Source organism: Marasmius oreades, chromosome 10, assembly GCF_018924745.1.
Source record: "Marasmius oreades isolate 03SP1 chromosome 10, whole genome shotgun sequence".
NCBI lineage: Eukaryota > Fungi > Basidiomycota > Agaricomycetes > Agaricales > Marasmiaceae > Marasmius > Marasmius oreades.
The window spans coordinates 604,428-617,581 of NC_057332.1; the positions used below are offsets into that span (position 1 = coordinate 604,428).

The 13,154-nt window shown below is 44.7% G+C and overlaps 1 protein-coding gene across 1 annotated transcript; it reads right to left on the minus strand.

The window, feature by feature from the left end:
* Positions 1-11,660: 11,660 nt before the first annotated feature.
* Positions 11,661-12,785, minus strand: E1B28_002231 (uncharacterized protein; the record flags this gene model as incomplete). The annotated part of the gene is made up of 4 exons (XM_043159136.1): positions 12,634-12,785; positions 12,510-12,571; positions 11,854-12,450; positions 11,661-11,804 (listed from the first exon to the last, which is right to left on the minus strand). Exons 1-4 carry the CDS (start codon positions 12,650-12,652, stop codon positions 11,661-11,663), a joined length of 822 nt encoding a protein of 273 aa, XP_043002735.1. The 5' UTR covers positions 12,653-12,785.
* Positions 12,786-13,154: the final 369 nt, after the last annotated feature.

A 13,154-nucleotide genomic window follows, 5' to 3' on the forward strand; every position in this document is an offset into this window, starting at 1 on the left:
AGGCAGGAATGAATGATGGATGTCAGGAGTCGATCCTTGGGTGAGGCGATAATGCGACTTTTGACATCTACGCTACTTTATGTCCATTTCAGCACATATACTAAGTGCTTTGGAACAATATAGACATTGTATGAGAACTAGAGTAAGCCTGAGCTGCTAGTTAAAGCTTATGGCCACTAGTAGAGTACACTAGCACAGCTGAGAAACAGCTAGAGAGCATCCCATAGAGCTAGCCTGAAAACTGTAAGACACTACGCGAGCAGTCACTGTTCAGAAAGACCACTCTCTGTCGCTATTATGCACAAAGCAATTAAGGGATATTATGTTGAGGCTTATGCTTCAGTACTGGACTCGTAGCTAAGAGGGATGAAATCTTAAACAGACTCCTGAAGAGAGAGAGTGAGCACTCTTGAACAAAGACAGACTTAGAGAAAGGCGTGCTGAAGTGTTGAGCGCTAGCGGTTCATATGGACCAAGCGGATGCTACAGAGAGAAGTAAAACACACGCCCAAGACCAAGGACGAGATGAAGTTAAGTGTGAACAATCGGAGAGGTGTCCAAACATGTGAAAGCAATAGGGACAGACTGTCTTCGGACAGGTTGGAGAGAGCTAGCGCTCTCGGATAGGATTGAGGGTTGGATTCCATGCGCCGAACCATATGAGTTCTCGCTAAGAGACTAACCGATGAATAGAGACCAGTAACGTTAAGAGCTAGACTTGTCCAGACCGTGTGCAAATGCCTGGCAGAAAGAGCTAGCGAAGTCAGAGGCATATACTAGCGGTGCTAGCGAGCGAGAGTGCAGCTAGATAACATCGCCTGCAAGAGCCAAGCATGGGCAGCCAAGCTCAAAGACGATTTGTAAGCTAGTGTAGAAATTGTATATATACCAGGCCTGTATCCATAGTTAAGGCAAGCAAGTACTGCCAGTGTGTAGGAAAGTTTTGGAGTAACTGCCCATGTGTAGCCTCCAAAGTTAGTGCTACACATAACACTGATAGGTTGGTTTGTTCTTGAGGATAGAGGTTGATATATCATTCCCAGCGCCCATTAGCAAGCTGACAATGAAAGGGAAAAAGAATGACTCCTAGGTAGTGTTGAAAGTGAATGCCCCTCACACCGGTAGTTATGTTACGATTTCATATTTTATTCTATTCCCCTATTTTCACGGACGTGACCCTATCTACGAACACCTTATCTACTCGAGTATAATGCTCCTAAACACCTCAGTCGTTCCACTCATTGTGTGACCATCTGAGGTGTGTATATCCTTACTCATTCTATCATATTTATATTGACTTACATTTCTATAGTACTCATTCTATCATATTTATATTGACTTACATTTCTATAGTACTCATTCTATCATATTTATATTGACTTACATTTCTATAGTACTCGTCTAATACTCGTACTCTACTTTGACAAGTACTGTAGAATCTCAGTCGTTCCACTCATTGTGTGACCGTATGAGTACTCGTCTAATACTCGTACTCTACTTTGACAGGTTATGGGCCCCGGCTTGTAGACACTGCACAAGAATAACGGCATAATCACACAAAAAAAAACCATTGCGACTCATATTCACTACATATTCCCTGCCTAAATGCAATTCATTATTATGTCTTCCACAACTACCCCTAACAACTATACAACGATTCAGCTGCTGCCCGAAGATGAACGATTCAACGGGGAAAATCTTGTTACATGGACGGATACCATGCTACTCATGGGACGGATCAAAGGACTGGATCTATACTGGTACGGGAGAGTCAATGTACCAAAACCTCCCATTGCACCGGCAGCACCTTACCCACGCAGTGGCAACGCTACCCCCCAATTATCCGCACAACCTTACCAGATCCCGTTGCCAGATGATATTTCATTTGGTGGAGCAACTGCCGTGAATGATCCATCCCCGACATACGGCGAATACTCCATCCGTGATTCCGTCTCGTTCCTGACGATATGGAACAATGTCAAGAACCTGACAGCACTGGGACTTACGCCATCGGGTACGTCTCATGATCTATGGATGATGATCCAGCGGGAGTATGCGGTGGTCAGTAGCCTTGCTAGGCGACGGAAGGAAGATAACTTGTGGGCATATCAATATACTGAGGGAAAAATTACAGGTGAAGGAGGTTACACTGAAAGGATGCGAATCTTACGCAAAGAAGCACTCGATGTTGGTGCTCATGTTGATGATACTACTTTCATAACAATATTCCTGGACTCGTTCCCAAGAAACCCCGAGTGGTCTGTTGTGACAGGAAACTTGATGATGGAAAGGAACTTCAATGTCATTGCAGCACGTCTTCAAGAATACTGGCTCCACTCACATGGATTGCCAGATATGGTGGTCGTGTCATCGACAGACCAAGTAGCTGCTTTAAAGGCAGAGGTCGAGAAGCTGAAAGTGCTTGTTGCTGAGAAGTTGAAGAAAGAGAAGAAGCAAAAGAAGGACGTCACCTGTACCAATCCAAAGTGCACAAGCAAAGAGGGTCATTCAGTTGAAGATTGTTGGGCAGTTGGAGGAGGCAAACAAGGACAGTACCCCCCTTGGTGGAAGGGAAAACGGGAGGTGCCTTCACCTTCAGCGAATTTAGCAGGAACCTCCATGCCTTCTCCCGTGACGAGTGCTGTGGCCCAAGGGCAATACTTTGCACTAAGTGCTGAGGAAGTTTTAGGCCTTGCTGCTGTGGCCCCTAAGGATGCAAAGTCGAGTCAAGTCCTCGGCGATTGTGCTGCGTCGCGCCATTTCTTCAATGACATTTCTCACTTCAAGAATTTTCGTAGACTTGAGGCGAGCACCGGGAGTTCCTCCAAGCAGGGAATCGAGTTCCAAATCCTAGAAGTAGGAGACGTTGAACTTCAGGTCATTTTCAACGGAATGTCACACACCATTTGCTTTAGCAATGTACTTTATGCTCCCGACATAGCGTGCAATCTTGTCGCGCTCGGATCGTTGGATCGTTTGGGATGGAAGATGAGCCTGGGGGGAGGAAAATTGACATTTCACAATCCAGGAGGTCAGCCTATTTTCAAAGCTGTGCTAGGGGAGACGAACCTGTATGCAATCCAAGCCTCTATTATCCGCCAATCCTCACTGGAAGCTTTTGCTGTCCTGGATATCAAGCTATGGCATCGCCGAAGCGCACATATTGGGGAAGATCATATTCGGAAGGCAGTTCCTTTACTTGAGGGCTTAGAAATTGCTAATTCGAGAGAAGGAAGTCGCAAATGTGAGTCATGCATCCTGGCAAATCATCGCCGTTCGCCTTTTCTGCCAAGTCAGGAAAATACTAGTACGCCTCTTGAACTTCTCGGCATGGACATTTGGGGTCCCTCTCGGGTAGCGTCCATAGGAGGTAACATCTATGCCATGGTACTCGTAGATGCCAGAACGTCAAAGAAGTTTTTCGAGCCATTGCCAAACCGCACTGCTGAAAGAACTCTGAAATTTTTGGAGGAAGTCAGATCGTTAGGCAAAACACAGACGGGCCAAAAGTTGAAAAGAGTGCGAACTGACAACGCTGCAGAATTCCATTCAGATTTGTGGACCGGATACATGAAAACACATGGTATTATCCACAAATTCACGACAGCGTACTCGTCGGCGTCAAATGGTATGGCGGAAAGGTCTATAGGCGTGGTAGTCGGGATGACCCAAACTCTTTTGGTAGAGGTGAAGATGGCCGGTAGATGGTGGGCGGAAGCGATGAAGACAGCGGTATACACTGGGAATCTCTTTCCCTCATCCAGACATCCTGACACCATTCCTGAAGAAAGTTGGACTGGAAAAAGACAGAATGTGGCTCACCTACAGCCTTTTGGGTGTGTTGTTTATGCCCATATCCACACTAGCACAGGCCAAAGCAAGCTTGATAAACGCTCTATTAAATGCCAGCTTATTGGATACGATGCACCAGGAATTTACCATTGCAAGATAGTCGGGTCAGATGAGGTTATTAGATTGAGGGATGTGATTTTCAATGAGGGGGAAGGTCAGTGGGTTGCCGAGGTTGAGGGGGAGGAAGAAGACCATTCCTTTCTCGATGTTGAACCGGACCTTTCCAGTCATCAACCAAATTCGGAATCAATTCTGACACCCTCCGGCAACCCGCAAACACCATCTCCCGTAACTCCGCTAATGGGCGAAGTATACCACTCAGGAGTCAACCTAATATCAGAGCTACGGAAGTAGTGCCAACACCAAATCAACCCAAAAACTAGTAAACCTCCATGTAAAGTCTATCAATAACTCTACACACCAGGAAAGATTGCAAGGGTGGACTGCTTGGCAAAGGTTACGCACAAGATCACAGTCTCAATATCGTATGAAGCTCTTATGAAATCAATGTGTAACTGCAAGTGTAAAACACCACAGCTACGGGAATTCTAGGGTTTGTAGGGGCTCTGTTTATTGTCCAGTGGACTAAGTGGGACTATGAATTTTGTCTACGGTAAGACTAATTCGAATGATTGGAGACTATTGCCCTCGACGGACACGAAAACTAAGTTCTCAGCAGACACGAACGCTAAGACCCTCGACGGATCACGAAACAGTAATCAAGACCTCGGCGGCCTACGGACGGATAGTTCTCTAGTTTTGACCTCGACGGTCTCGTATGGTTCAAATCAAATCTTATCGTTTCACTGCACAAAGACAGGACAAATCTCTCTATTGGTGTCAAGAGCAGTTACTCACGGGCAACCCACTCAGGACTTTCCTACGCACGGGTAGTACTTTTTTATCTACAGATACATGAGCTGCTTTTATACTACTTCTACGCTAGCTTTGTAATCCTATCTCTACTTGTTTCATCTCTAAAAATAATGCACCGTAGCTACGAATCCATGTGGAATCTTATCGCTAGGGGCCGCTACATGTGCAGAATCTTGTCTACGGAGCTTTTCCGTATTCGAATCATATGTTTTGGACCAATCTGGACCGTTCTTTATTCTTGTTTCAGCATGTAGAATGGACCTACATAGGCGTACCATATGGTATTTCCTGCCTACGGACCTTATCCTGCATTTCGACGTTATCAAATCATATGGACTTTGTGTGTCCAAGTAGTTCCAGCATATGGATCCAGAGTTCCGAATCGCCGTAGCACATGAACAGCGTGGACTCCGAGATTCGTTGTTCATTCCTGCCTGGTTCCTAGGTACTCTATCTGTGATCTGGGATCTGTATCATGTCTTTTTGTCTTTTCCTCAGATCGGGACTCGATCTACGGTCATATCAAATTTCTCCTAGTCTGTGTGGTCCTATGTCCGATTTCTTGTCAACTAAATCCCCCGTAGAAGTAGGTACTCCTAGTATGAAGGTCTTTTGACTCCGTTAAGTTCTGCTATGAACGGTTCTGTGAAGACTACAAGTCTTCTAATAGTACAATCCCTTGATATGCCAGTGCATGGTAGAATGTAGAGAGTAGAACTCGGTGAATTACCGCTTAAGTCCTCTGCTCATAGTGTTCTACAGGTTTCGAACGGTCATACAGTTTTCTGACACAATCTACGGCTCTCTCTAACTGGTCTAGCTGCGCCTACAGCACATTCTTCTAGCGGCACTAGCTTTAACTAGCAATTCGGGCTCACTCTAGTTCTTAATACGATAAATATCGCTCCGTAGCACTGTTTAAAGTGCAAAAAGAACCGTGTAGCATAGTCAACTAAGTCGCATTACCGCAAACACCGTCTCCTCGAAATGGTTCCGAACTTGCCGATGAATCTCACAATGTTCCCCCCAAACGCCAGTGTCGGACTTCACAGGAAATATGGGGGATTGAACCTACCAGACGATCATCCCGGATCCCAGTGCCATCTACTCACATGAAAGAGATCAAAACTCCTGAAGTAATAGAAGAAGAAGGGACACCCCTTATCCCTGAAGATGACACGCCGTCTGCTCACAACACCAAAGTCCCAGTTCCGGAACCTGATAATCTTTGGGAACCAAAGTCCTACGAAGAAGCGAAGACGCGCATGGATTTGTGGGGCAAACCGATGGAAAAGGAGCTGAACAAGCTGGACATGCGCAAGGCGTTTACACCAGTACCAAGACCAAAAGACATGAAAGTGATTGGAGTCAGATGGGTCTATGCGTTAAGGAAAGATGGAGAAGGAAAGTTAACAGAGAGAAGGGCAAGGCTGGTGGTGAAGGGCTTTATGCAGGAGAAGGGAATACACTACCACGATTCCTGGGCTATGGTTCCAAGATATGAATCCCTTCGAATCTTACTTTCCATTTCTGCTCACCTCGGACTCTATCTTTGGTCAGGAGACTTTGAAGCTGCTTACCTGAATGCCAAACCCCAGGGAATCAACTACTTGCAGCTACCACCCAGTTTTGAAAGTCGATACTCCCTTCACGACAGAACTGAAACGGCACTCTTAATGAATATCAACATTTACAGCACGATGGACGCTGGACATTAATGGTTCAAAATGCTCGACCAATCATTCCGTGACTTCGGATACACACCCATTGCAGCAGATCCTTGTATTCGGTACAAACGGGATGCAGACAGTTACACAGCCACATTCTGCTATACTGACAACCTCGATGGGATCTCCTCAAACGATAAACATGGTCTTGCCCTTGTCAAACAGATTCAATCGAAATACCCGTTCCGATACTATGGACAGCCCGATGTGGAGCTGGGGATGACTGTTCGGATAGATAAAGACACTGGGGATATCGCGATTCACCAAAGGCCGTTGATTGATAAGATGTTGGACAAGTTTGGGATGACGGACTGTGCGCCGAAATACACCCCTCTCTCTCCTGGAATCGAATTTGAGGATACTCAACCATGTCCTATTCCCGCAGCTGATGTTACATTTATGGCAGACAAAGAATACACATCACTCGTAGGGATGCTAAATCATATTAGCCAGGGAACTCGCCCCGACATCTCTTTCTCCGTCGGCCTTCTGCAACAATATATGAGCGACCCCTGGCCTGTACATTGGCAAGCGGCATTACATCTTCTCGCTTACTTGAAGGCAACTCAGATGTATCGCTTAACCTATCTGGGAGGAAAGGGATCTTTGAAACCTATCGGGTACACCGATGCTGCACATGCAGATATTAAGGAGGAAAATGGATTTGCAACAAGAAAGTCGACGCAGGGATATGTATTCCTCATGTCAGGGGGAGCTGTATTATGGAGCTCGATGAAGCAGAGAAGGATTGCGACATCTACAACGGAAGCTGAGACGGGAGCGTTAGTTCATGCCGGGAAGCAGGCTATTTGGATGTGGAAATTTTTAGATGGTCTGGAACTACATCAAGACTATCCATTCCACATTTTTGTCGACAGCACAGGTGCTATTGCATTAACTCAGGTGACTACAAGACATACTCGTACAAGGCATTTCGACTACGACTGGGCGTGGGTTAGAGAATTGGTCTGCGAAAAGGAACTCGACTTTTCTTATGTTCCAAGTAATGAAAACATCGCGGATCTATTTACGAAGTCGCTTCCCCGGCCAGCTGTTGAGAAGTTTTGCAAGGACCTTGGTCTGTCAATGGAGTAATGTGCTCGGAGTTTCAGGGGGAGTGTTGAAAGTGAATGCCCCTCACACCGGTAGTTATGTTACGATTTCATATTTTATTCTATTCCCCTATTTTCACGGACATGACCCGATCTACGAACACCTTATCTACTCGAGTATATGCTCCTAAACACCTCAGTCGTTCCACTCATTGTGTGACCGTCTGAGGTGTGTATATCCTTACTCATTCTATCATATTTATATTGACTTACATTTCTATAGTACTCATCTAATACTTGTACTCTACTTTGGCAGGTACTGTAGAATCTCAGTCGTTCCACTTATTGTGTGACTGTCTGAGTACTCGTCTAATACTCGTACTCTACTTTGACAGGTAGGATTGACCAGACAAGAGTGAAGTTCTACTGTACACTTGGAGTACTTATATACTACACTACTTAAGGGGTAGGGGGTTGAGGGGCCTTCCTATCTATGATGGTCTACAGTGATTGTGAGTTGGACAGAGTGGTCGACGGTGAGGAGCCGAAGGAATTGAAGGGAGGACAATCGCAGAGATCAAAATGATCAAGCATGAGGACAGGAGGAGTCATGATAGCATGTGAAGTACTATGGAGGAGTATTCGGAGTATCGTGAGTTCGTGACAATGGATCTCAGAATCCTTATTGTTCATGCACTATGGCAACTTGAAATGCTTGATCTGTATGCTGAGACCACTTGGACACACAAAGTCTATATAATTCAATAACATCAAAAATGCAGTTCAATGTCAGAAATATTGATGGCGGTTTATAAGTGGTCATAAATGTTATGCCTTTTCTCACAAGGTGATATTGCCTTGTGGAGACTTATTTTAATCTTATGGAGCCTTATTTGCCTTACAAGCACATATAAGTGGGCTGACAGTCTGAAGCACCTGACATATCTCAGAGATTTTCCAGGAAGCTCATAAGCGGTTGTAAGCCAAATAAGGCTCCATAAGGTTAAAATAACTCTCCATAAGTCAAGTGTCACCTTGTAACATCTTGTGTCAGGAGGGTGAACTGCCTATGCATATGCCAGGCCTTGAGCCCTGATGCTGAGGATAGCATATGCCTACAACAACCCAACACCCACATAGGGTGTACTCCAAGGGGTACCAACCCCCGGTACTCTGACCTGCTACGAGATCATACTCCAGACTAATGTTGGCAAACCATCCTACGGGCCTATCAGCAATAGAGGATGACAAGAGCTGGCGACTAAGGAGAATGAATAATGATGATGCCCGATATCGTGAATATCCATGAACTGTGTGGTGAACTGTACAACGAACCGCACTCCTATAACGAGAGTGAACCTTTGGCAATGAGAGTGTCCTGTGACAAGAACCATTAAAGCAAGAAGAACACACCAAGCAAATAGATCAACGAATCTATTGCTCTTAGTATTCTCTAAAGGTGGGGGTTCGAAAGTTCGGCTTGTCGAAGGTTACGCCTTCTTTGATTTCTCGAGATGTAGACAAAACTAACTCTGATTGTGAAGTCTGGTTCAAGATAGTAGAATTCTCTACTACTGATCTGTTTTTATTTATATTTATATGAATCTAACAGTCTGAAGCCTACTTTAGCTTATGAAACGCGAACAATCTGTTGTGGCCCAAGTGCCTAGAGTTCCCAAGTGAACTATTCCAAATTCCAAATCTGTCAAAAGTCCCCAAGTGGACTTAACCAAATTCCAAATCCAAATCTGTGTTCTGACCAAAACCAACACACACTGACGAAGTCAGGGCAAAATCCAATCACTTTGAGAGTTCCTGCTTAATCGTACAATTTGGGCAGTACTAACTGCTTGATTGCACCAACTGGGCAGTACTAAACTAAAGAATCCTAGCTTTTACAGGGCTCCTTATATACCGCTTGAGAACTAGAAAATATGAAAAGTAAATAATAAACAGATTTTCTACTGAATCTCTGATTTAGATGAGAAAAGAATTGGAATAGACGTCGAATTTCCTTCTTTGGCCATTTCTTCGTCGCTTTTGAGTATAATCTTCTTCTTCCCTCTCTCTTCTCGGTCTTCTCGGTTTCTTCCATGTGCAGTCCTTGTAGGTCCAAGCCCCTCTTTCTTCTGGTCTGAAGTCAGACGCATGGTCTGCATATTCGATTGCTCCTTTCCATTCCACATCTTTCCGCTGCTATGATCGAATGAATCTCATATCTCTTGTTCCCCTAATCTGCTCGATGTCCAAAAACACTTTCCCTTGGACAATTTCTAATCTCCTCTTATCTGACTTCTCTTATCCTATCTCTGAGTAATCTAATCTTATTCAGAAGTTTTCAATCCCAGATCTAACTTCGCTCTAATATCTGTCAATGTCTTAACAATCTGTCTGTAATCTGTTTTCCTCGATGTCTAATAGAAGTAAAACAAAATAGAATAATATCCCTTGATTACCCAAAACATGTTACCGAAGGCAGAGAGGCCAATGAACATAGAAGGTTTGGAAATAGCTGTCTTCTCGAAGTTCTACAGGTTTCGGATTACTCTTCTCGAAGATCTCTCTCTATTCAATTTCCTTCAAACAGAGGTCTAGGGTTTTGACTAGCAGATCAGGCTATCTCTAGTCCTCTTATTTCCACTAATTATTATCTGTTCTTCTTTCTTAAAAGCAAAAATTGAAGTCTTTTATAGTATTGCACAAAACAGGCGCAACACCCTATCCTTACAAGCCAGTACTCCAACGACGATGAGAGCATACGATAGACGGTAACCAACATACACTAATGTAGTGTACCACATACCTAATCCATGTGTACCCCATTCTGTACTCTAACACAAAGGAAGGGACTCTAGACAAGTCCGGACCATGATTGGACAGTGAGTCCTTTGATTAAGGCGACCTGGACGACATAGAGTGATTTGGTGTTGGTGCTACTTCTGTAGCTCTGATATTAGGTTGATTCTTGAGTGGTATACTTTGCCCATTAGTGCCCCTGAAAACTTCCATCATACTTCGTAGAACAATTATCTCTGTCAATAAGAGAAGATACTCCAGGTGAGAGGTATTGAGGGTAAGTCACTATTGTAGAGATAAGAGACAAAAGGCTGACAAAGAATGTTGTGTTGCCAATCCCACTTCCATGACCTCAAATACTAAATGAAGCATCTTCAATAAATGCTAGAGAAAAAGTGCCAGGTAATCAGTACTCAGAACCAGTGCTCAGCTGCAGTGCAGGAGACATCAAATCAAATCTTCTTCAGTGTAGTCAAGAGAACCTGGAAATAAGGCCAAAATTGGAAACAGTCAATTAATGATTTAATTCAAACTCCAATAGGACATTATCAGTTCGGTCGGGCAATCCAGCTATAAGTGTGAAACGAAGTAATTTCAGAGCCAAGTTTGATGATTCTGGAAGGGTGCCAACATATGTTTTTTATCCTACCATGGGTGGTTCATCAGTAAACATACAGTGCTGGCTTGTCTGGCTTTTTTCGGCTTTTTCCCCACCAAAAATACAGAAAAGCCGACAAGCCGCAATCTATGTCCCTTTTGGGACAAGTCGGTTCTGAGTGTGAACACACAAACAGAAGTAAATATAATTACATAAGATTTGGAAAGAGTAATTACAGCTTTTCTTATCTATATATAGTTAAAAACGTAACGAAAAGTGTCTTGTGACTTGCCTGCCATCAAAAAAGCCGAAAAAAGCCGAAAAAAGGCAAAAAGCATTATGTCATTTTGCTGATAGGCTTGAGAAAGTGATTTATTCTTATTTGTGTATATAATCGATATAACAAAAGGACGGTGGTGAAAACAAAACGACACCATTGACAGGAATCCAAGCCACAGTCTGAAATTCGACCTCAATGGCAAGAGCAGGATGATAACCCCACGTCGTCGGGCCGCAGCTCGTCGCGTTGCTAGTCCATAGTTCGAGGGACGCACGTTTAATCACATATTCAAGTTCCTGCACTTCGCCACTCTCTTGAGGGAGGTGTGCTATAACTCCGCAAAATACACAATTGAGAACCATAGCCTAAGTACCTTGACTGGGAAGATGAGATCCGTGGTCTTTTAAGTCAACCCCAACTTTAGTAGTCGTTGGGCGGTCTGTCAATGTTTAATAACAGTGAAACACATGCACACCACCTCAAATGCTACGTTTCAAAAGATAGTCGTAGTCTTCCATCGCCTTCTCGACCCAAAATCTCATGACCTCCGCCGTCTTCTCGTCCCACTCAGCCGTCCATTTCTTTACCTCCTCTTCCAACACTGGACTTTCACCACTCCGGTCCTGCGACTCTCGTGAGTCCTCCGGCTTATCATTCAACTGGGCTACTTACTTTGCTTTTAATGATCCCGGTCGAGTTATGAAGTGTCCCAACAAATACAGCCTGCCCCGGAGTTTCAGATTCCTGGGCTTCCCATTCATACTGAATCCCGGACGGGTCAAGACCCACAATCTGACACAGTGACTCCATTTGTTCTTGAGCGTTATTAACAAGTCTATCACCATCTACGACGACGGGGAGATGTTCCGCAAAAGAGGCTCCTCCCACTGCTTCGATCCCTTCTGGCGTAGAGAGCCAGGCCTTGTAACAATCATACACCATTCGCTGCCATTTGAACTGGGTGTCGAAAACGGTGTCCTCGTTAGGGTAAACCGCTCCTATAGACTGTACAGCTCGTCTGAGAGAGGGAACCATGCGACATGGGTGGCGGATAATAAAAACGGGCGTGAATGTGGCAAATAGGCGGTCTGGAAGGAAGGTAGGATTTGGAATGGGGAAAGAAGGTGCTGCAGTGGCCTGGTTCTCCCTCTCTGCCTCGGGAATATCCAGATATTTGTCTACAATCGCTGCGATCGATCGGCCTTCGTTTCGAAGTATGTCCGAGTACATCAAGCAGTACGCGTGCTCTTTGAAGACGGGGATCTTTCCCTGGAATTGCATAGTGAAATGTTGAGAACTCCGCTTGGCTCACGAACTTAACGACTCACCTGAGCTTCTATCTCTCCAATCGCGCGTTCCATAGCTTCAAACTGGGATTGGAATGTCGCGTCTGGATAGAGAAAAGGTGGAATGAGTCTGAAAGACAAGGAAAGGGTGACAAGGTGAGTTTACTCGAATGCATCTTTCTCATTTTTTCTATAAATGGAGCGTTAGTGCCCACTCTCCTACTCAGAGCTTCCGGCCCAAACAGAAAAGCGTCCTGCAGCCGCCGGAACGTGAGTAAGAGGATATCAGATAGTCTCCGAGTCTAAATGACAAGTTTTACCAGGAAAGGGTACTGTAATGGTTTTTCAATATCACGGTCCTTCTTGAACACAAACAGGGGAAAGAACTTGCCGATTTAATTCCTAAGGCAGGGTGGCTCTCCAGTAAACGAATAAATAGGTTGGAAGACGTTCGAGCATGAGAAAACACAAAAATTCGACGCTGTCGAGCGGTTACTGTCATGGCGCTGAAGTCAAGGTAGGGGCCAGGCCAACCCTTTATATACGCCTCGAAGAGTTCTCAGGAATACGTAGTTGCCGAAAAGAGAGTAGCTATAGGGTAGGTCAGGTTTGCTTTGAATCTGGTCATCCACATGCTATATGTCCACAAGGACCGAGCGAAGTATTCGGACTGTTGATTCGATACCG